Source organism: Bactrocera oleae, chromosome 2 (assembly GCF_042242935.1).
Source record: "Bactrocera oleae isolate idBacOlea1 chromosome 2, idBacOlea1, whole genome shotgun sequence".
NCBI classification, from domain to species: domain Eukaryota; kingdom Metazoa; phylum Arthropoda; class Insecta; order Diptera; family Tephritidae; genus Bactrocera; species Bactrocera oleae.
In genome coordinates this window covers 46,295,250-46,321,082 of record NC_091536.1, presented here as the reverse complement: position 1 = coordinate 46,321,082, position 25,833 = coordinate 46,295,250, and the positions used below count along the sequence as shown (strand labels likewise).

Here is a 25,833-nt window from a genome sequence, read left to right as displayed (position 1 = left end):
CTCCTTTTAGCACGCATAATAATTACGGACACCCCGATGTTAGACTGACCAGGGTTATTTTTTGAGGTATATTGGGTAGAGCGGAGCAGTTTAAAGTTAATGTGTGGCTGCTTGCATCGAGTACGACGAAAGTGGGCAGACGTTCTGAGTACTTATGATTGTTCAAAAGGTTAGAACTTCTGAAGTTCTTAACGTGCAGTACAAAGGTCCAAGGGGAGGGCAATTGAGAATTACGAAAACCTTGCAGAAATTGAAGCTAAGGTTTTATTGTACTGGTTGTCGTCAATCAGCTATGGAAAGGATTGCGAAGTATGCTGAGCCCATTGTAGCTAAAGGATCAAGGTCCAGGAGTCATGGCCATATGAGGCAGTACAATTCGGATGCGCCAGTTGAGCAAATAGGCATGGATGGCTACCAGATTGTTCAGCACCAACAGTTCTAGCTAGATTGTTGCTGTGTTAAGAGCAATTGAGACATAAGCAAGAAGTTGTAAGCTCGATTAAGTTATAGCTATTAAATTGGGACTTTTATATAACAATCCAATGATCGAACTCAGGAGTAAGTTACGAGGTATACGATTTATCGAGAAATCCGTTGCAATGTTTTTAATTACACAGTACACATTGAAATATGTCCAAAAGATAAATTTATTGTGCGTGTTTTAAGAAAACATATATAGTTTGTCAAAAACCACTTTACACACTGATATAAAAAAAAATTTTCTCACTGAAATAAAAATTTTGACTTTAAATGATTAAAGCATAATCATCTTTGCTTTGAAGAAATTGTTTTTATAAAAACCAAAGTTAATGACGAAAATATACCGACTCAAGTTGACTCGCTTGTGTGAACGCTATGAGCGACACCAAAAGAGAAGATAATAAGTGTCAAACGAGTCCTCGTCTGAACGCAGTAATCATGATTACTATCGGTATCAAAATCGATGCAATTATTATTATTGTGTCGGTTATTATCGAAGGATAGCGAAAAATTTAAATTGTGGTTCACTATTACAAAATTCAATAAATATTCTTAGTAAAATTCTATAATGGAATTGGAGAAAAGAGAAAGACGAAGCTCGGTGAGATAATATTTAAAATAAAAATTTTATGTAAATGGTATTTTGAAAAGATTTGATTTAGCTCAAGCACAATGATTCAGTTGGGGTCAAAAGATTTGGCGGTGATGTGGATGGTGTTAAACCAAAGCGTCGAATAAGCTTTTGTGGGAGAAAGTCTGTGAGGTATTGGTTTAAGTTAATCTTATTTAATTTTGAAAATAACAAGACATATTTCAGGGAATTTCATGCAGAAGAAAAACCCAGAAGTTGGAATAACTCCTATGAAATTTCAGATCACCTCAATACAACTGGAAATAGTTCATTAGGTTGCAAGAGTACTATGGTAATTAGAAATTCAAGTACTGATTATGGGGAAAATGATATAAATGTTGGAATTAATTTGAGTGGATCCAAAAATTGTCATCAAATCAGAAATCAGTGTAAAGTTGCTTTAAGAGAAATTAACTCGGAGATACCCAACATTGCAAAAGAGGTTTTTAATAACATTGGAAATAGTAATCTAGATTGTGGAAACAAAAATGAGGTAAATATTGTTATAATATGCTCAATTAGGCGCTTATTATCTTCATATTAAATAATTAACAATAAGTATTTTCATACAGGCATTTCGTAATGTGTTATTAGGGTACATTTTTAGAATGAATTCGAGGTTTAGTGGGTATGTGCGGATGGATAGAGGACGTTCTTATTTTTGTTTTAATAAAAATAACTTATATACAAATTTTTAGAGCATTATCATATTAACTAGTCTATTGCATAATCCTATAGCATATAAAATAATGAAAATCTGACACTATAGTTTCATAAGCAAATTTACAAAAAAATAGTAATTTGGCAGCGCAAAAAAGTCTGCGTACAAGTAGTAAAATGGGAATTTTAAAAGATTTTTAGTTAAATGTATAGTTTAGGTTCCCCAACGAAGCAGGACGCGAAAATTATAATTTTTGTTTTAAAATCTACGATTAAAAAGCCTCTTCTTAAAGAGACATAATGGTTAAATTTTACGAAAAAAAACTGAATTTTTACGATTAATTAAAAAATAAACACATTTTACTTATATTATTTGGCGTCGAACTCCTTTCTGCACTTGCGCCCTTCGGCCGCGCTTCAAAAATATACATAAATTTGTTTTGGATTTGTAATCTTCGCGTCAAAATATGACGATTTAAAAAAATTTAATTTTTGATGCTTCTCAAAAAGACAAAAGAACTAATTCATATCTCTAGTCAATAGTAAGTGCATAATGTTTTCCCGAAAGAGCAAGTAGCAGTAGAATTTGGTCTTGGAAGTGACTCATATAGAATAACCAACCGAAGCATACAGAAGACAATTAAGCTTTAGTTACCTTACAACGTTGCCAAGCAGCTTCAAACACCAAACCAAACCTCTAAGCTTGTCTATTCGATGCCAAACCCCTTAATCGAAGTTTTAAGACGTTGGGGATATCCGACTTCTTATTAAATTTAAAGAAGAATTCGTAGGAAGAATAACTTTATTCGACTTACGTACTTTGTACGCAGACATTCTCTAATGGATTTTCTTTTCATCCGTATGTTTTGTTTTGTTTATACGTTACTGTCGCCTATTCAATCACTTATTTTCATAAAACTACATATTTAATGTCCTATAATGAATTTCAAATAAATTGGATTTTATAAATAGTATATAAAGTTATTTTTTCCAATATTATATATAATATATATTATTTATTTTGGTACCTAGTACGTAGACTTTTCTGTCCAGTGTATAAACATACATATTTGCCACTGACCTATGGTTTTTGAGATATTTGCATTTAAAGTAAACATTTTCTACTATTCGTTTCTACACATTAATTTTATATAAAATTAAATAGTACAAAAATTATTTTAATTCAATATTAATTTTTTGTTCAATTCTTGTTATTCACACAATAACAAAAGGGTTGCATTCTAACAAAAAACCAGTGTTGTCTCATCTACATATTTTACAAAGGAACCAAAAGAAATGAAGAAAATAGATACTACCCCAATGACAAGAAATAAATAATACATTATTAGCTTTTGGCGTAGAACTTCTTTTTGCGTTGACAGCCTTCGGCTCGCTTCAAAAGAAAAATAACCCAGGCCGGACCAACGCCGGGTTGTCTCAGTTCTTTCGGGTAGCACTCTTTTGACATTGGCGTCCTTCGGCCGGGCTCAAAAAAAATAACCTTGGTCCTCGGTTCTTTCAGGTAGAACTATTTTCTGCGTTGGCGTCCCTCTCAAAAAAATAACCCTAGTCGATCCAACACCGGGATTTATCAAAAGAAAAGAGATTCTGAAAGATTTTGTGTCTCTCATCACACGATTATGAGTTTTACATTGACAGAATATTCCTTTTATTCAAATTTATTTTTATTCGTTTGCAAGATATGGTAACACTTATTTTTTCTTAGAATGCAATCCTTTTGTTATTGTGTGAATAAAAATAATTGAAAACACGTAAGGAAGGGCTAAGTTCGGATGTAAACGAACATTTTATACTCTCGCAAAGTCAAATGGTATACTCGTTTTAGATTTCTTTGTGGATCCGCCTTGTTCTATGTTGGCCGATATTTTCGGTAAAAGGTCAGCTATAGGCACTGGCCCACATATTCAGTACCTAGGGGCTTGAACAGTTTTGATTCGATTTAGACAATTTTTGGTCACAAGGTGGCATACTTTAAACGCATTATTCACGCAAAGCTTTACCCCGATACAATCATTGTAGCTTGATTTGCATACTGGAAAGTGAAAGAATCAGATAGAATTTAAAATGCTGTTATATGGGAAAAAGCGTTATTTTAATCCGATTTCACTCATTTTCGCACTATAACATAGAAATATGAAAAGAAAGATATGCACCGAATTTGGTTGAAATCGGTTAAGCAGATCCCAATATATGGGTTTTCACCTAAATCGTCTTCTAATACCATCCAAAATATAAAATTTAATGTCTTTAGCGTGTTTAGTGCTTGATTTATCGCGCTTTTAGTAGTTTTTAACAGTACCGATATATGGGGAGTGGGCGGAGTTGCCACCCGATTTCAACTATTTTCACACTGTAGGTAGAGGTTTGCTTCCAGTGAATTTTGTTATTATAGCATTAGCGGTTTAGGAGATATACACATTAAACCTATTAGGGGCGAAACCACGCCCACTTAAAATTAACTGCAGATTCCCCTCCCTAATGTATACCAAATAACAGTCTTGTATCTTGTTGCGGAGCTTAGTTATGGCAATTTATTTGTTTTTGATTCATCGCGTTTTGTGGGCGTGGCTGTGGTCCGATTACGCCCATCTGCAATATCAACCGTCTCACGGTACCAAGAAACATGTCTACCAAGTTTCATAAAGATATCTCAATTTTTACTCAAGTTAGAGCTTGCACGGATGGACGGACGGACGGACGGACAGACAGTCACCCGGATTTCAACTCGTCTCTTCATCCTTAACATTTATATATATATATGACCTTATATCTAACTCGATTAGTTTTAGGTGATACAAACAACCGTTAGGTGAACAAAACTATTATACTCTGTAGCAACAGGTTGCGAGAGTATAAAAAAGTTGAATATTGAATTTAAGTTAATTTTGCACTATTTAACACAAAATACTTTAAATGTATAGAAACGAATTCGTGAAGTGTTAGTGAATATAAAAGTTAAAAATATAAGTGTAAAATTCATTATAAATCGAAATAAATATTCATTATAATAAGAAATACGCACTTTAACTAGTTGTGAAAAAATTTGTAATTTAAAATGTCATACCATAGTCAGCGGCAACTATATACATATAAGTATATATTCTTAGTCTAGAGAACTTCCTCTATCCGTACATACACATTTTAACCCCATGTTTGGGGGATGCTGTTCTAAATCCCAGCCGAGGTTCTCCATATATACATATACATATAGTTAAATTTATCGGATTTGAGATATTTGTAATGCTAGGTCATAAATTTAACAATTTTAGATCTACAATCTTTAGATTTAAATTGTGTTTTAACCCTCTATTGTGGACTTTTATCTATTAACATCTCACTAAATTATTTCTACATATCTCTTCAGTAATAATTATTGCAAAAATAGCTTCAATTCAATACTTAACTTTTTCATCAGTTAAACTTATTCAAGCAATAACAAAAGCGCTGCCTACTAACAAATGATCAGTGTTACCTTATCTATTGTAGTTTGTAAACAAACCAAAATGAATAAAGAAAACAAATTACTCCCCAAAATATGCATATTATTTCTTTGCACCCTTTTGTTATTGTGTAAATAAGTCGAATTTAAGGAAAACTTTAATTATGATTTAAAGTTCGTCTTCGCATATAAAAGTGTAATGATAAAATTATTTAAACAAATAACAGTAGCTAAGGGTTGCAAAAATTCATTAAAATATAATTAATTAATATTTTTGTATTATTGCAACATGTTGCTACTGACTATAATAGTTTTGTTCACCTAACGGTTGTTTGTTTCACCTAAAACTAATCGAGATAGATGTAGGGTTATATATGTATATTTTCATATATAAATCATTAGGATGACGACACGAGTTGAAATCCAGATGTCTGTCTGTCCGTCCGTCCGTCTGTGTAAGTTGTAACTTGAGTAAAAACTGAGGTATATTGAGGAAACTTGGTACATATGTTTCTTAGCACTTTAAAAAAGTTGGTATTGGTAGATGAGCGTAATCGGATCATTGTCACGCCGACAAAACGCAAATATTCAAAAACCTTTAAATTGCGTTAATAAGCGTCACAATAAAAAGTGGGGGTGGGCACACCCTCTAATGATATAGTTAGAACACACAAATTTGCGCAGGACAAATCGTTTCGGCACCTATTACGAAATTGATCTGGATTTTATCCGGTCAGGGGCTGTTATTTCGGCAATTTAACCCTGTTTGCATCGGTGAGTTTTAGGTTAAAATTGTCTTCACTGGAGCAACTTTTAGCATATTATTTTTCTGCTGCGTTTGCGCCAGAAGGCTCCATCTAAACTGTTTAGGTGCAACACATGCAATGGATGGAGTCATCTTAAAAACTGATCAGGCCTTAAGACACACAGGGAGTGGACCACATGTTTTGTGGTCCCATGCTGCCAAAGGACTAATGGGACACTTGCCTCAACGGCCGTGCAAAATGCACCTTGTTCGTGCGAAATATCGCTGTCTAGGTCAGTAATTTAGTGGACTGTGATAGCTACTCTTGTTATCCAGTTACAGTTTACCTATCATGCTCAATTCCTCCCTTTTTGTTAACGATCCCCGCAAAAGAACTATGATCTGCGGGTATGGAGCTGCGGTTATCCGAAACCCTCTATATAGAAGGTGGTTCTGCCCAGTTGAAGGATGTTCTGGAGAAGTATAATGCTCTGAACACAAAGGCGACGGCACGACACGACTGCACTCCCGATTGTTGCCGTATTAAAACCTTCCACTTCAATGAAATTTCAATATTTTGTTCAAAGTGAAATTTTTTGTGCAAAAAAATAAGTAAATAGGTCGATTTGTGTGTAATCGTGCAATCCTACAAGTAACAAAAGCATCAGCTGTTTTCCTATGTGCGTTACACAGCTGAGATCACCTGATCGAAATTTGCCTTTTTTGACATGAAAAATTTCAAGAATATTTTCGAAATAAAAGTTTATTATAGTTATTGCTTTGGTGGAGAAAAGGGTCATATACCAGGTAAACGAAAACACCTGAAAAACAAAAAAACAAAAAACGTAATAAGCGTACAAACCTAATCGCAAAAAATTTTATTTTAAAATCATAGATACAGGGAAACTATGGAAATGCGGTAGATAAGCATTTTGACAATTTTAAAGTACTCCAGACTGACAGACATATATATAAATTCCGACACATATAGGCAGACAAACGGACGGGATTACTATTTATATGTAACACCAAGCTGCACCCAGCAACGCATTTTCTGCAAGGCAGCTTATATAATTATCAAACAAATATTAACAAATTTTATTAATTAATAATCAATACTACTTGTAACACACTTTTTGCATTTGGCATTTGGGCGTTTTAGTAGGCAACCCGTACCAAATACCCTTTTAGTAGAAGTATTATTGTGAGCAACGCGTACCAAGTGCTTTTTTAGTAGTAGAACTTTTGGAGGCATTCCGTGCCAAATGTCAAATTTTTGTGGATGTATTAGTGAAATACTTAGGATTGGTTAATTGTAGGTTTATACAATAGTTGTTGTTACAAATAATATATCAGAGCTTGTTTATGCTTCTGTTGGTAAAATAACATTAGGTTTGTCACCGCCATCCAGAACATGAGATGGGCGGGCTATGGGTGTAGTAAATGACAGTGATGTGATATCTGCTACAGCTGCCATGTAGCTTCATGGTGTTTCATGGAGAGGCGACTTCGCCAACTCATCTCCGGATCACACATGTGAACAATGCGTGGAGTCAACATCGCTTGAAACCAATTTAAACAGCCGCTCAGATGTTCAGGTGCAGGTTTTAACGTTATATATAAGGATCGCGAGCAAGATAATTTATTTATTTATTGCTTACGCCAATCGGCAATATACATAATAAAAAATCAGTACAAAACATAGATAGTTAGTTGAGGGTACTTGAAAAAAATACAAAAAAAAAGAATATATATATACAAGGTGCAATTCAAAAGTTTCAGGACTTTTATTAAAAAACGAATATTATTTGTGTTTTTTTTTGAAAAATTTATTGGTCGTCTTCATAATAGTCTCCTTCCGCCTGAATACAACGTTTTGCACGTTCAAGAAGGTTATTGAATGACTTTTTTTAGGTCATTTGTCGGTATAGCGTTGAGGATGGCGGTCGTCGCCTTTTGGATGGCATCAACGTCAGTATAGCGGTTTCCTTTCATGGCCAAATGTAGTTTTCCGAACAAATAAAAATCGCACCATGTTTCGTCACCAGTCACAATCGAATACAAAAAGTTTGGGTCCTTTTTGGCCTCTTTAATGTTGAATTCTGAGGTCTTTTTCGTGTTGTTTCAAAGTTTGCGGTACAAATAGGGCACAAACCTTTCTGAGGCCCAAATTTTCTGTAAAATACGATAAATCGACGCTACGGATATTGATAATAACGATTCCATATATTTAAGCGATGATTTCGGCTCTCTTTTATTGAATTCACGCACAATTTCCGTGTTTTTTTCGTTCACAACATGTTTTGGCCGGCCCGAACGTTCGTCGTCTTACAAGTTCTCCCGTCCCTCTTGAAAACGTTTAAACAACTCGTGAATACGGCTACGGGATAGACAATCATCGCCATAAACTTGTTTCATCATTTGATGAGTTTTGGTAAAAATTTTACCAAGTTTAAAACAAAACTTAATCTTGGCTCTTTGTTCGATGCTCATTTTCCGACTGACACTACAAATGTAATGTCACATGTAGCGCGATATCTCAGCTGTTATATAAATTTTATACGACAACACTGAAGAATACACAATTGATGGATAACAGATGGCGTCACTAGAAGCCGCGTTGTTTAAGAAGTCCTGGAACTTTTGAATTGTACTTTGTATATAGGGCGCTGTAATAGCAGTTACTGGTGGGGGAATTTCATAGATCAAAATCCTAGATTAAAAGAGTAAATGTTTCTTGGTGTTATCGATGAAAGCCGTGTATGCACCTCCGTAGAAGTCAATCTCACCTTGAAGTGAATTGATAGATTTAGCCAGTCAACTGTGCGGTCCATGGATCACATAGTTTTTATGAAGCTGAAAGTTTTTAGTATTCGATTACGTCTGAGTGTTGGGCTTAGAAATTCAAAACAGCCAAAAATGTCGGGAGCATCTATGATGTTGTTAACAACTTTGTAGTATAAACTGAAATCAGCAACCTGTCGACGTGCAGATAGTTTGTTGATGTTAAAGCGCTGGTAGACTTGATGATGACAATTTATAGGCCAGCGACTTGCAAAATTTGCGTTGGACCTTCTCCACTTTGTCTATCATTACATTTGAGAAAGGGGACCAGATAACTGACCCATATTCAAGGACAGGTAGAACCAAAGATTGGAAAAGTCTAGTCAGGGTGTAGGGTCTGCTGAAATCTTTACCGTTTTACTCAAGCGCTTTGAATACCTTGGATGCGATTTTATCAATATGTTTAGAGAAGGTGAGCTTATTATCAACTATGATGTCCAGGTCTTTACGTCTTTAACCTCCATAATCTCCAGACCGTTGATCTTGTAGTTTGCATAAATTGGTGAGTGCGAGCGAATGAAAGATATAGCAGCGCATTTGTTGACGTTAAGGTCAAGTTTATTCACACGGCACCAATTACCAAGAGTATCAATGTCTTGATGTAGCGTTAAGATGTCAGTCATACAGGCAATGGGTCTGAAAATTGCATACAGCAGATGGTCTGAGACAATATTATTACCAATTATTACCGGGCCTAAATGAGACCCTTGTCGTACGCCAGATATTAGCTCCCATTTTGGGGCCCCACCAACTTTTTACACGTGTGGAGTGCCGTAGCTGCTTTCTTCACTCTAGCACCCAAGTTTCGTTTTCATGAAAGCTTCCTGTCTAAGGTTAGTCCTAAGAAGCTTGCCTTATATCCAATTGTTAGTCTGCTACCATTTAATACTGGCGCCGTCACTACTGGAATATTATGTTTCCTGGTGAACAATACTAGCTCTGTCTTACCGGGGGTTAATTCAACCCCTACTTCGTGTTATTAGACAAGCTATTTCTAATGTTTGCCGGCAAGATTCAGTGAATCGATCAACGAGGATGTCGAGGTCCTCCTTACTATTGGGTTGAAACGGTGGAATCATAGGGATACGTTTTTCCAGCTCTTGCATGTGCACCTGCCAGTTCGTTTTCCTATGATTCCTAAAGTTAATGCCTATATCGGCCCTTTCCTCTATTATACATTCAATATATCGGTGATCCAAAAAGGATTGTTCTTTGAGGACTCTCCATTGGGTTACCCTGTCAAATAATACTTCCGACACAAGTGTGTTATCCAGTACTTCTTGTCGGTTTCTTGTAATTAACGTTGTCGTACTTCCCTTATTACATAACAGTAGCTTAGTGCCTAGTAGGTAATTGAAGAGACACTCACCTTTGTCGTTGACATCTGTGCTGCCTCAGACTGTGTGATGCGCGTTTGAGTCGTATCCAAGTATAGTCATGCACTTAGATGCCTCTCTATCCCGTACCATCTTTTACCATCAGAGGTGGCACCAGCTCTTCCTCGTTTGGCATATAGCACGACACCAGCCGTTAACTGCTTGTGCCCGTTTCCCAGCTTACTGCTGCTGTGTCGTTGTTGCTGTAACGATGTAATATAAAAACATTTTTTTCTTTGCCATTATGCAGGCTCTGATTTTACCTTCACAATTAGCCATAAATAACTTATAGCTCGCTTGTCCTCAGTCCGCAAATACGCTGATCATTAACCCATGGCTCCTGAATGAGGACAAACTCAGGCTGTTCTATTGCCACGCGGTTAATTAGCGCTGCTGAAGCTAGTTTGCTGTGATGAAGATTAATTTGTAGAAGACCCATGAACTATTGTTGTATCTGCGTCTTCTTGAGAGTCGCTTAAAAGCTCTCTGTCAGTATACAAGTTCTGGCAGCAAGCTCAGACCCGGAAGAACACTCACTTTGCTCTATACTTTCTTCATCGCTCGAGGACTCCATAGGATCTTTCTGTGCTTCGCATATCTTGCTCTCCGATGCTAGATGGTCTGCAGCATCGGCGTCCGACTTGAGAGTGTTATCCTCACTTTCGTGAATCCGTAATTTATCTCCCCGCCACTTTTCGCCAGCGGTTCGATGGATCCTTTTTTTTAGTAACAGCAGAATCTGCATCGTGGCCCTTTTGGTATCCACGTCAGATTATGCTACGCTATCCTCGAATGCCCTGACGAACTTCCATCCCAGACTCGGGTTGCAGGCTCTTAAAAGCTGCATAATCTGGTCCGGCTGTGATGGTGTAGCCGGGATCCATACCGTTGCTCTTGATCTGGATGGTATGTCCTTTTTATCTACTGCTACCCGTTTTAATAATAATAACCCAACGATTACCCTCCTCCCGCCCAACCGACGCGAGGTGCGCAATTCGCAGACGTGCGGAATTAGCCGAGTCAGAAAAGGCAAGAGAGTTTTTTAAGTGTTGAGATCTAAAACTGCTCAGCTACAGAAACAAAAATTTCAACAGCCAAGATCTAAAGTTACAATATAATAAATTGTTACATTTTCATTTATTAAGAGAAAACAATAAAGTCTTTTTAATTTTGAAAAGTGAGTCAGAGAAGTCAAATGTGCTGGAATGAGAATTAAAATCATGACATACGGCGCAATGGCTCGTTTAGTTCAAAATTTGATCTACCGGATTTTAGAAGCCTCGAAAGGCGAACCGGGATATTAAATTTAATTTCAGACAGGAGAAAAGAACTGCAAACAGTTCCATTCAAAATTTTCACTAAAAATATTACGCTAAGCATTTCCCTACGACTAGAAAGTGTAGGTAGATTAATTAGTTTTAATCGACTAGTATATGGAGGTAGACTTACCCTAGAATCCCATCGGAAATGCGCTAAGGCGAAAAGTAAAAATTGTTTTTGAACCGACTTTAACTTGTCAGAATGGATTTGGTAGCTAGGGTTCCATACAACAGAGCCATATTCCAAAATAGGTCTAACCAAAGTTGTATAAAGTGTTTTAGTAATATACGGATCTCTAAATTCTTTAGACCAACGTTTAACAAAACTGAGGACTGCTTTGGCTTTCAAGACCATGGTATCAGTATGAAGACTAAAAATCCATATTAACTCCCAAATCAACATAGAACAAAACTTGCTCTAGAATATGGTGTTTTATTACATAAGAAGAGTGGTGCACAGATCTACGGGAAAATCACATCATCTTACATTTATTGAGATTCAATCGCAAATCATTTCGATCACACCATGCAACCAAATTGTTTAAGTCTGTTTGCAACAGACACCTTTCATCAGTTGAAGTGTATGATTTAAAAAGCTTTACATCGTCAGCGTATAATAAAATTATAATAATAGAAGAAACATTAATTGTATCTGAAGGTGTATCCTCAAATATCACGCGTTCCAAATCGGCACGATATAGTCATTGAAAGGTTTCCACGAAGCACACGGTAAATTGAAATCCCCTAATACAATTATTGAATCTGCATTATTTGCCATCAAGGTAGCACTATTTATTGAAGAAGCATGCTGCATTTATACAGATAAGTCCGAATGGGGTGGTATATAGGTTAGGTTAGGAGGTCGATCCCAAAAAGGATCCCAATTGGACAGCAGATACCTACAAAACTCCTATAATCTGGATCAAAAAAACCCTAACAAGTCGACGAGACGCTTTGTGCTTACTACAAACTTGTTAAGACGGCCAATATCCATTTCGGATAAGTATTCAGGTCCGCCAAAAGTGTGATTGCCGAGATATTTCAATCGCAGCCTAGCGAAAGCCGGACATTGGAGGAGAAAGTGCCATGAAGATGATTCCACCTCGCCCTCCTCCATGCAACTTTGGCAACTAGCATCGGGTAGTACTCCAAGCCGTACCGCATGAGTGCCCATTGGACAGTGTCCAGTGAGAACTCCTACAATAGCGGCGAGATGCACTTTGCTCAGGGCGAGAAGTTCCCCCGACCTCCTGCGATCCACTCTTGGCCAGAAGGATCTCGCGGTCGCACAGAACCTAGTCGTCGACCAGCATCTGCTGAGTGCACGCGAGGTCCATTCATCCAAAGCTAGGGCGCAAGACGCTAACGGAGATCGAACCCGATCCCATTCCGATGTGAGCGGGCCAAAGGTGCCCCCCCTGGCTAGCTCATCGGCTTTGCAGTTTCCAGCGATTCCGCTGTGACCAGGCACCCAAACGAGCCTGATGTTGAAATAGCCAGACGCTATCTCTAAAGAGGACGCTTAAAGCTAGTATTGCCGCCCTACTATTGGAGTGGATGCTCACTTCTACGAACGAGGCTGCACTACGCAGTAGTACTTCTAACGCCACCTTGATAGCAGCCACTTCCGCCTGAAAAACACTAGAGTGATCCGGTAGCCTGAAGCTAAGACTGACGGAGAGCTTCTTGCAGAAAACCCCCCCTCCAACCTTCCCTCCTAGCTTCGATCCATCCGTGAAAAAGCTCACCGCGCCTCTTCTCCAGCGGCTTCTTCCCATCCACATGTCTCTCGTTGAAATATGAGCGGAGAAGGAGCCGCCTCGAGTGGCCTCAGTGACCTATATTTTCCGGAATGCCGCTGAAGGAGGAAAGAATTTCGGAGTGTCCTTGTTCGGACCTCTTCATAAACCCAGCTTCCCTGAGCCTTAGAGCACACTTCGCGGCAATGCACCTACCGGCAATGTCCAAAGGTGCTATGTTTAAAATAGCAGTGCACCGATGAGCGCCGCTCTTTGGACCCTTTCAAGCTTTTTAGCCAGTGTGGACCTTTCGAGCGCCCTCCACCAGACGAACACACTATAGAACATTATTGGCTTAACTACGGTTTCGTAGAGCCAGAACACCACCTTAGGTGAGAGTCCCTATCTTTTTCCTATAGCCCCTTTGCAGCAGTATAAGGCGACCGATGCCTTCTTAACTCTCTCCTCAATGTTTGGCCTCCAGGAAAGTTTTCTATCGACGATGAGCCCTAGGTATTTCACTTTCTCAGCAGGTTGAAGAAGTGAACTCCCGAAGGAGGACAGAGGCACATTTGGTATCTTATACCTCCTGGTAAATAAAACCATTTCGGTTTTACTTGGGTTGACGGCTAGGCCGCTTCTATTCGCCCAGCCCAGCTCGTAGACGGTATTCAGGAACTTTCCCTTTACCATAAGAACCACATCATCAGTGTAGGATGTCACCCGACAGCCTTGCGTCTCGAGTTCTATAAGTAGGTCATTTACCACCATTATCCAGAGCAGTGGAGAGTACTCCCCCCTGCGGAGTTCCCCTATTCACTTATCTGGTTGTCTTGGCACCACCCCTTTCCGCTGCGACAGTTCTGTCACAAAGAAGACTAAAAAGAAGGTGCCTGAGGTTAGATTCCACCTCAAACTTGTCGAGGGCTTTAACCACTGTCTCTGGTCGCACATTGTTGAAGGCCCCCTCGATGTCGAGAAAGGTGCCCACAGCAAATTCCTTGTGCATGAGAGCTATCTCCACCATGACACTACATCCTGCAAAGCAGTGTCGACCGACCTGCCTTTGATATATGCATGCTGCGCCCGTAACAGTTTACCCCTCGGTATTCTGCTCCTAATGTACAGATCAATAAGCCTCTCTAATGTTTTCAACAGAAACGAGGATAGGCTGATGGGTCTGAAATCTTTTGCACCGACGTGAGAGCTTTTGCCGGCCTTCGGAATGAAAGTAACCTTAACCTGTCTCCAGACCTTCGGGGCATGGCCTAATCTGACACAGTTCGCGTAGATGGGGGCCAGCCAGCTCAATGACATCTTAATCGTTTGCTGTAATTGCGCTGGAATAATGCCATCGGGCCCCGGGGACTTAAAGGGTTTGAAGGATTTCAACGCCCAGGTAAGGTGACGATCGTTCAGAAGGTCCAAGAAGGCTGTACAGCCCTCCTGCAGCTCCCCCAGTGGCACTTCTTCAGCAGAGTGATTTAGTCGAAAATGAGCATCCAGGAGTAGTTTTAACGGCTCCTCGCTGCTCGTTGTCCAACTACTATCTGCATTTTTTAGATACCCCACTGGAGTAGAATTTTTTGCAAGAATGCGCCTGAATCGTGAGGACTCATGACAGCGTGAGGCTTTTAAGCTGAACCCAATATATTTATGATCCGATAATGAATGGTCGTCTAGAACCCTCCATTCCGAAATCAAGGGAGCGATTTCCCTATAGGCTAGCGAACGTCGAGGACTTCCGCCCTGCTAGTAGTCACAAAGGTAGGGTATTCCTAAAATTTCTATAGGTTTTGAGCTCCGGGCGTGAGGCTTTTAAGCTGAAACCAATATATTTATGATCCGAGAATGAATGGTCGTCTAGAACCCTCCATTCCGAAATCAAGGGAGCGATTTCCCTATAGGCTAGCGAACGTCAAGGACTTCCGCCTTGCTAGCAGTCACAAAGGTAGGGCTGTTCCCCCTATTACATATAGAAAGATCTACACTACAAAAAAAATCAAAAAGTGACTCACCTCTTGTCCGAGCTCCCCCAGACGGTGTGCCTTGAATTAGTATCCGAGCCTATTAAGGCTCCGGCCCCTTTGCGCCTGGCCTCTGCCAGAGCTCTTCTTAGCAGGTACGGAGGTGGCTCCCCCTCGTCGTCGTGCGGCATGTAGGCTGAGACAAGCCAGAGTTCTCCAGCGCTGTCCTCCAGTCTAGCAGCGACGACATCCTCGTTGCTGAAATTAGGCAAAAGAAAAATGTTAAATTCGCTTCTGATCAACAAGCAGGCTCTGGTTCTACCAGTACTGTTTGCCGCCAGGAGCTTGTGGCTCTTTGTCCTTAGACCAGAGATATCGTTTCTGCTCAGCCACGGTTCCTGGATAAGGAAAACGTCGGCTTCGTCCCGTCCTAGACGAAGCACTAGATCGGCGGAGGCCGCCTTTGAGTGCTGGAGGTTAATTTGGTGGATCCTCATCCTCCAAACTCCTCTCCAGCAGTGCGAGTTCCGCACCATCATCCGTACTATCGACCCCAGCATCCTCGAACAGGCGCTCGAGACTGAAGACGGATCCATCATTGTCTGACGATCCGCCCTCCGTGCTCACCGTATCCGAGAGGATGGGGTCGATGTCCATTTTAGAGTGGGTCGCTCTCCCACCCTCTTCCACCTCAGCTGGTGGCAACGGGCCATCAGCCTTGGCTTCAGTTGGAGAATCCTGAGGACGACCCTCTCGAAGCCATAGCTTATGGCCCCTTTTGCAATGCTGAGAGGAGCGAGGGACTCCTTGTTTAGTTCCTTGGTCCTCTCCAGCCTAACCACCTTCCAATCTTGGGTGGGAAGAGATGGATTGCAGTACCGCAATATCTCCTCAATTTCGGTCGGGGTAGAGGGTTCGGCCGGAAGCCAGACACGAGCACGAGGTCGCATCGGAAGATCCGATTTGGGCACCGCCTCGAGTCTTGCTCCCTTCCATACTTCCCCACCCTGGCTACCGCCTCCTTATAAAGGAATGCCGACCGTTCGTCGGCACACCTTATAAGTTTGTGTAAGCCGAGGTTCCACCCTGCACTTTTAAATGTTTTGGGTGGTCCAGGGCTTCCCCTGTGGGGTTCGCTCGGCCCCACTTTCCCGTCATTGACGTCGCTTAGCACCCTTTTGGCCCACTCAAGTGTGCTAGCATGCTGATCAGATTTCTGGTCAGCCTGCTTGCCACCGTAACGCTCCAAAATCTTGGTAGCCAGCCGACGATCCGACTTCAGCTTTTTAGCTGTGGTCAGGCGTTTCCTCCCGGAACCCTTAGCTTTCGCTGAGGACCCCGCGCCCCCCATGTACTTAACAGAGGTTCCTCTGCTAGTGCTGCACTCCCCCCGCGTTACCGCCCCTAGTGATGATAAGCCGGGCACCCCCGGAATTTTTCTCCTCACCCTTAGGCGGAGACGGTTTCGTCCCATAGGTGAGGATGCCCCGACCAGCGCAAAGAAGGAGTCGTACTCTGAGGCCTGCCATGGTTTTAACGGGACGGAGGCGGCCCTGGCATTAGCCCATCAGCCATTTCTGCAGGGTGTCACCCCTGCATATTCAGGTGACAGAATACCACCAGCCCAGGGTTCAAACCGATCCATCTAAGAGTCCAAGCTATGTCCGTGTCGAGCAAAGGTCAAATCCGTAGGAGTTCTAGAAGAGGCCGTAAAGGCCGCAGGTCAGTTAGCGTTACCCAGGATGCACCGCGTGGAGGCGAACCTGCTCTACATCCCAGGTGGTATATAAGATAGGGTTAAATAAATAAAGCAACTATTAACATAGACTCTAATACATTTAAATTCAAATGAGTCGGTCCCTGAAACAAGAATATTTTCAGATGGGATAGAGGAATGCACGGCACCTCCACCGATTCTGTTCAGTCGATCACATCTAAAAATTTGAAATTCGCTGTTTAAAATCTCATTATCAAAAATGTGAGGTTTTAACCAAGTTTCTGTAAATCCAATTATATGGAAATTAAAATTGGAACAGTTCAAATACAAGTCAGTTAATTTTGTATTAAGACCTCTAACATTTTGATAATAAATGCTTAGCAAATTTCTACCAATCAGTTTTTTATATCGGTGGTTGCTTTTGCTAATTTAACAATGTTTTCCTCAGTTTCACTTCTAAGTTTAGGTTTAAATTCGCGTACAAAAGCCCCAGGTGGCCAGAATGAACTATCTAAGATCTTTTTGAATGTTTTAAGAGATACGTCTATTTTAAACGATGATATACTTCTATCATAATTGAAGTTAAATTTACGGATATTGATATCATCCTGAGGAATCCTGGCTTCACTCCCTACACTAACACGACAATCGATAAAGTTGAAAAGGTGCAGCGTAAATTCTGTAGCTGACCTCTGCTTTTTCTACAAATTAGTCAATAACATCACTGATGGTCATGAGATCCTAAACAGTTTTGAACTCGCCCCTGCTGGTCTTACCCTGAGGCGAAATAGATTACTAAAAACATCGAAATCCAAGAAAAATTATGTTATCCATGGTCCTCAGAATAGACTGGCTAAATTAGTAAATTCACTTCAAGGTGAAATTGATTTCTATGGAGGAACATACGCTGCTTTTACCGAAAACACCAAGAGACACCTGCTCATCTGAATTACATCTAAATCAAGTCTGAATTACATATTAACTTACAATTATTTAAATATTTTCCAGATATTACACTAATATACCCTAGCTACTTTTGTATAATACTTGCATTCTTTATTATATCTATGTATATTGCCGATTGGCGTTTAAATAAATAAATAAATCATCGATTTTTAAACGTGACGAAATGTAAGATTTAATGTCCTCCACCAATGTATCTTTGGCAAGTCTCGAAATAAATATAGACTTTTTAGGTGGAATAACTATCAAATTATTAACTTATGCTAGTAAGTTAATAAGGGGAGCTTTTGGAATTGTGAGACACTTATTACTATTAGATAGAGCTTTTGGGGAATTGAGCTCTTTGGAAGTTGACGGCTTATCACCTTGAGGGCAAGGAGAAGAGAGATTTATTAGGTCATTGGGAGGAGACGTTCTTCTCTGTACAGAAGAACTAAGTGTTACTTCATCGGAAGGACGTTTACGCTTCGGAGCAGGTTTAGAGGATTCGTGAGAATAATTCAAGCATTTAAAAGATTTGAACAATTTTCCATAATGCCTAAATTTTTCAGTGAGGGTTACAAGATCACGACCGATTTCGTTAAAGCCATTGCGTGTCTCCCTATAAACTTTAAATAGATCGATTTCAATAGATCTACAATTTAAACAGGACCAACGCAGTCCCTAACAGTCGAGAATAGCATCTAAGATTCTACCTGCCAGTCCAGCACATTTAATATGGACAAGCCCATCACAAAGCCAGCATGAAACGTAGCGATCTGACTCGCCTTTAATATTACAATTGGGAAAGTTACAAGACATAATAATGAAGATCAAATGTAGATCAAATAAAATAGTAAGTAGAACAAAATTTAATAGATATATAATAAATTAGTGTGTTAATAAAATATTAGTATATAATAATAAATTCAATTAAGAACAAACGCAAAAATAATAGCAATTTTTTTTTTATTAAAGTTTAAAACTAAGACAGTTTGAAAAAGCAATATAGCGAGCAGTTTCAGAAGCACTGTAATAAATAAAAAGCTAAACGCAACACAGCTGTGAATACAGAAGTGAATGAGATAAATAATGAGAGAAAATAGAATAAAATAAAACAAAATGAAACAAAAAGATGACTCGGCACCAAAAATTCGAAAGTTTAAACTTTTTAATACTGCACAAAACTTAAGAACATTTAATACTTATCTTGCAACTCAGAGTTAAATCACTAAAAATTGTATTAACACGGTAAAAAAATCAATTAAACTAGAATAATTTTTTTAAATAAAAACACAAAAGTACACAGCCAAAAAACTACAGCTTAAGAGCTTGAAGTGTTGCCACCTTTTGCTCCGGGGTATGACTCCCCTACCTTGGCTATAGCAGCTTTGTATAGTGCGACCGATCTCTCGTCGTCGCATGCAATTATTTTAATCTGGCCCTGGGACCAGCCGGCATCTGACGGTGACGGACCAGGATTGCTTAGTAGCACTTCTAGCGCCACATTTGTTAGCGCAGCCTGCACTCACTTCCATTGGGCTCTGGGGATTCTTCCTTCGGGTTCCCCCGTATCCAGAACGTCAATGACGATTCGGTTTCGGGCCAGTTATGCAAATGATTTCGCGGGCGTCACACCCTTTGTTTTCGGTCTTTTGGCTGACGGCTTAGCGTCTTCAGCAGACCTCTGTCGCTTTGCTGCCTTTACTGGCGGTTCCAGCTTAAAATTAGGTATGACTGCTCTCGCGCAGTCAATCGATGCTTGGAGCTTGGTTAACTCCTCTTTGGTTCGCGGTTGCATCTGTACTAACCGCAGTAGGTATGCGGCGCGTCATCTCTCCGCATACCTTGCCTTTGCCGAGTCCTGAATACTAAATGCAGGTCATTCTCTGGAAGATGAACTTCCAGCAGCAGCCCCTTTGGCATCTCCCCCCTCCCCCTGCTTTTCAGCCGTGTTTTGGCTGCAGGGTTTGGGTCTGGCTACCTCCGGCGCTACAACTTTCTTGGGATCAGCTTTAGCTTCTGCCACTTTACTTGTGCTTGCCCTATCTTCGGGACCAAGCTTCGCTCTTGTCTTGCTGATTGTTGCCGAGCTCGCTCCAAACACTGCTCTTTTTTGGGAGCAACTAGCTCCCTACGGCTTTTTATGTCGAGATCCGGGCTCTCTCAAATTATTGTTTTGGTTTTTGTTTATTTTATTTGGATTTAGCAAGTAAGGCTATCATATTACGGAGGCGACAGGTATCCGTAAGCTCCGTTCGAGACTGGGCTATTTATGGGCCCAAAGTCAGGTTGATCCTCGGTACGGGTCGCATGACATCTTGATCCAGCCCTTTATAGTACCCCCAACCATGGTAAGGTTCCTTATCTGTATACTGTGCTATTGAGAAACAACGAACACACAGGTAAGAAGTCTGACCTTAGCTAGATTCCTCACGTCTACGGCAGAGGCGGTCTGTTACCAGCTCGTCCCCGCTTACATCGTTAAACTGTGGTATCTATTACCAGTCGGCACCCTCGGGGAGGGTTCAGTGGAGGATTTCTGCCAACCTTCGGGAGGTTAAAATCACCGATTATCAGAAAGTTGGATGCCTGGTATTTGTGATAATGAATGAAATGGTGGCTAGGTGGTTATCAAAGATCTCTTAAGGTTATTTAGGAGGTATGTAGACACAGCCGATGATTATATCACGAGATGCGCCCTTGACACGGATAAAAATTTGCTCTAAATCATTGTTTGTAATTGAGATTGGCTCAGTATGGATATAAAACTCAGTGATGCAAACAATGTCGAACTGTTTAGCTGCCGTAGCGGTCTGAAAGGCGCAGAGTTTTGTGCGCAGACGTCGTACGTTTTGATAGTACAGCTGGGAAACGTCCGGTGTGTTTAACGTGGGTACCTGCTGACGACAGCCTTACCTCACGGTGAAGCTGGACGTAGGATACTTTGTTCTTGCCCGTTGAACGAGCGAAAATTCTTTTTCACGTTTTTGGGCACACCATGAATATATTTAATTGTCATGTTATCGTCACCACCTTTCACCATAGAGTCTAGATCCAGTCGCACGTTGTTGAGGTGCTGTTGTTGGGAAGAGGAAATCAGCCTTAAATATGAAATTTGTGTTTCCATCAGGAGGTCTATACTTGAAGATAGAGAGTGCGTCGGCTGCTGAGCGAGTAGTGACGTGCATATGACGTATACGTCCCGGTGTATATCGTCCATGTCGGCATAACTTGAGTTCAGCGGCAGAGCAGCTACTAAGTTCGCCCTGTCATCCTCCAAACGGTCTTTACCCACAGCTTTGTCTGATTCATGAATGTTCAGCGCAATAACATTGGCTTCACGGCGATTCCGTTCAGACATTTCCGTGAATATATCTTCTTTGCTCATGGGCTTAGTTTGGGGTTGAGCTTGATGTTGATCTTGTTCTCGACTGATGTAAGCCTGTCATTAATTGGTGAGTGATGAGTTTTGTTTAGAAAGCTTGCTTACATCATCCTTTAGATTTTTTACGCTACTTACGAGTGAACTTTTAAGATCTTTAAACTTACGGTCGTAATCAGTAGTAAAGCGATCAAAATACTTTTGGAAAATACTCTTAATTTCATTAGCCGGGGAATGGTTATGTGGTAGTTTGCCATCATCAGATTTCCGGAGTACTTCACATGTCTTGACGCCAATATCATAGAAACAGGGGACAGTCAAGACCTGACAGACTCTTTTCTCTTTATACTAATGGCCGTAGCTTTAAACTCTTCATATGTGAGGTTAGTACATTTGGAATGAAACTAGTGACGACATGCAGCACATTGGATACTTGGCTGTGTGCTATCCCGTATTAACTCAGAGCAATAACAATAAACTTGTGATGTTGTGTTTATTTTCTTAGGCGGCGTTTTTATTTGCTATTTACTTTCACAACTATATTATGTGTAACTGAATCACCGTCTGCTTCAATTATGCCAACACCTTTCAAAGCTTTTATAATATCAGAAACAAATACCGCGAAATTGTATACAGCTTAAGTTATTAATATGTTTCTTTATTTACTTTAGCTATTATGACATATGTATATTGTTTTTGATCAAAAATTTGGCTAAATAATATTTTTCTGCAACCGATTATCACTCATCAATTTAGTACCCTCATGTATCACCATTACATTGTGTATAAAGCAAGACAGGTAAATAAAAATGGTTGAGACCCAACCTTCATACTGCACATCATCATGCAATATCGTCTTATCGATGGCGACATCGACCGCAGGGATACTACCATTCAATGTCAGGGTATAGCTATCCGGTCAGGCGATGTCGAATCGATATATTCAATATATACATTCCCCCTGTTACATGTTTCCCAACAGGATATCACCCGAATGTAGGTGAGATACTTCGTGGTGAAAACAGTCTGTTACTTGGCGACTTTAACGCGCACCACGGTTTTTGGCATTTCTGCTTGTCAAACGATACTCGCCTGATATTTCCATCGCTAGCGGTGGTCGCACTATTAATTCCTACGGGCGTAATCGTTGGTGAGCGTTAATTCCGAAAGGTGATGGCTGCTGTTACCGTTCTCTTCATCACTGTTGGAAGAATCGCGGAACTTCGCCCCAATTTCCCAGCCGAAGCAGCAGTTTGAGCTAACGAGCACGACATGCTGGTCCTTGCGATCCCCGAATAAGGGATCTCAATTTGGAGATTCGGCATATAGTAAACTAGCGTAAGCGGACAAAATAGTTAGAGCATTTGAAGTCTTGTAACCTCTCAACCATCGTTAGTAAGCTTTGGACTACCTTTAAGATCAAGTCTAGTTCGATGGCCATGCCTCCTTGGACTCGAAGAAGTGTGCGAGCTATATCAGACGACAGTTTACACTGCACCCGTCGACTGACAAGGCCAAACAATGTGTTACCCGACGGCTTTGCAAAATGCCAAAAGACTGGGCGCCACTTCCACCGAAGAGGAGGTTCAGAGTGTCATCAACAAGACAAAATCATCTGAATCAATTGGCCCAGACGAAATAAACATGCTGATGCTAAAACACCTAGGCTCGACGGGAGTAAGCTTTCTAACCAAGGTCCTTAACCTGTCGCTGACCACTCTTTCAACACCCGATGTGTGGGAAGTCGGAAAGCGCCGCCCGTATGCTTCTGGGTAAGGAATATAACAAGCTTCTGTCCAAGCAGTTTCTATTGGGATGTTTTCGTAGAAACCATCCCTGCAGTCATCTGCTTGAAGCGGAACCGGCTCTTAGAAACGTCAAGAGGTCATTCCTGGACTACGTGGACGACATCGAACAGTACGTCGATCAGACTTCGCACGCAACAAACTTCAGTCATGCACTGTGGCGGTCAATTCGCAGTGGACCGATTAATACCTTCACCTACTCCCTCTCAGTGAAAGGCGTACTTGGAGTCAAACCACCACCCATTGCAGACGAAGAGCTCGAGTTGGCACGAGAATCTAGAGTACCCTTGCGCAACTTCGTTGTCGGTACTGTAGCAGGTTAAACTCCTACTTATCAAGAATGAACGATCAAATGTATGTCCAGCATGCAATAAGTCTCCGCATAACGCCAACCACCTCTTTGCATTGTCTACCTATTTTCCGACCCGTCGAAACAGCACGTTTCCTAGGCCTACCGTTGGATGATTTCGACGACAATCAATCTGAACCTCACCACCCAAGCGGGTATTAGATAACCGCTACAACAACAACTACAACAGTGTGAAAATAGATAAAATCAAATATAATTCACTCCCCATTTAACGGTTGTGTTAAAACCTAATAAATTTGCGATTAATCAATAACTAAATGTGTCAGAGACATTACCAAGATGGAACAAGAGGGTTTTATAGGAGCCGGTGTAAAAATTGGACAATGGGCGTGGCACCGCTCAAATTCAGATGAAAATCCATATCGCGGGACCTACTCGACCGATTTCAGTCAAATTCGGTAGGTAACATTATCCTTACGTTCCTATGTTACGATGGGAAAATGGGATTGAACCGCGTCTACTTCCCATATAACACAATTTTATATTCGATCTGATTCGTTCACTTTACATTATACAAATAAAGCAGCAATGAATATATCGGAATACAACTTTGCACACATAACGCCTTGAAGATATTCCATCTTGAGTCTAAAAATACCGAATATGTGGACCTCGGTGCCTATGGCTGGCATTTTACTAAAAATATCGGTGATTGTGTGGGATATATGTGTAACTGAAATTCGCATTTCTATATGTCAAAAATGAGTCAAATAGGATTAATACATATCTTAGCTTCCATATACCTTATATAAAGATTTTCGTACTTCTGGTTGACATTATACTGCATACCTCACCCAATATGTTAGTTATCTTAATAAAATCGAGTCTGAGTGTTTTTGTAGTAATGGTGTGTCTTGGTGAAAACTTGGCCTTGCCCCCATATAATTATTATCAAGATTTTTAAATCCGGTTGACTTTACTCCTTATATATTGGTGATGGTATCTGAGGTACCTTAATAAAACTCAAACAGTATATTTTTCTGTTAATATTATGTTGCATTGCCAAAAATAGATTAAATGGGTCAATATTACCCCTATCTACTATATAACTAATATAAGAGTTTGAAACTTTCCGTTGCCTTTATACCACCGTATATATCAGTAAACATGTAAGATATCTTAGCAAAATTAACTGAGCGTATAAGATTGGATACACTATAGTTTAATCCCGAAAGTATGTGAAATTAATTAATAATAATTTTCGTTATTTAGTGTGTGAGTTATATTATATTATATATTTATAAATAGCTTGAACATAAATGAATGATAAAAAGTTAGTGCAATTAGCCCAGACTTTTATCGGCCCTCAATATACCCTATATGTCCAGTGATTTCCGGCATTTCACTTGACTTTAAAGCTTTTGGGTTGGTCAAAATGTGTGACATTTTAATGAAATTAAGTGGGCAAACATGCATTATGTGGTATTAATATGAATGTAATTGGGTTTGACTTTGGTTCACATCTCTTATCCCTAATGAATAATATTAGATTTAGCCTCTTCGGTTGAGTTTATGTCAGGTATATATCATTTGAAGATTATTTTGAATGTTGAATTGATTCGTAACATTTTTTAATATAAAGTTTTGCCAAAACCAGAAAGTATTTAGCCGGTTTTGGTTTGATCGTGTGATGGGTTCTTGATAGATTTATCCGGTTTTGTATCGACTAGATCTTGATATATTGAAAAGTCCAGTTGTTAAATAGAGTGGCGGTGCTGCGCAATATTCTACCCCAATGATGAACATCATCAAGATATTGGGTTAATTGATAAAACGCTTCGCATTGCCATTTTCTACTGCAATCTTGATTTGTTGCCGCCAAAGAAAAAAGTAGTTTGTCACAAAAGAACTCTGAAGACCCCTTTGTTGGATGGACCAGGGTTAATGTAATGTATTTGAAGCGTGGCGTGAAAGAACTATGAAAATCCTGATCAACCAGTGTTATTTTTTTGAAGAGTGGCCAAAGACCGTTACCGTACAGTTTTCACAAGAGTCGGGTCTAAGTAATCGGAACGGACCCGGATCTTTATCCGGCCAAGGACCGAAAACTCGGCACCTTTCCTCGAAATTACTGCAGAAATGTTTTCTGCCGCTACAACAACAACAACAAGTCGTCAATGCAGAAAACTCGAAGCGAAGGAACTATGAACACCCTGGTGTTGGACCGACCAGGGTTATGTTTTTGAAGAGCGAAAGACGCTTCTGCTCTTTCTGCTTGCATGTCAATAAACTTACATGTAAAAGCAACAAAAATGTTAACGAGTTGAATTCGTACAATAGAGTATGCGGATACCTCATAAAAGTGGTAAAGCCGCTTTCTTCAATGCTACCAAGTTTTTCTTTCTTATCTTTTTAAAACTTAAAATTTAATATCTGTTATAATAAACAAAAAT

The 25,833-nt window shown here is 40.1% G+C and overlaps 1 protein-coding gene across 2 annotated transcripts in view; it reads left to right on the top strand.

Annotated features, from left to right (window-relative positions):
- The first annotated feature begins 804 nt into the window (after positions 1-804).
- Positions 805-25,833, top strand: part of Spc105R (Spc105-related) — a 108,331-nt gene continuing 83,302 nt past the window's right edge. Inside the window, exons 1-3 of one of the 2 annotated variants that reach the window (XM_036368429.2) lie at positions 805-1,081; positions 1,143-1,243; positions 1,298-1,604. In XM_036368429.2, the coding sequence (XP_036224322.2) occupies positions 1,049-1,081; positions 1,143-1,243; positions 1,298-1,604 (441 nt within the window). In that variant the 5' untranslated portion in view covers positions 805-1,048. The remainder of the gene's footprint in view (positions 1,082-1,142; positions 1,244-1,297; positions 1,605-25,833) is intronic. The other variant, XM_036368430.2, reaches the window with a different exon arrangement.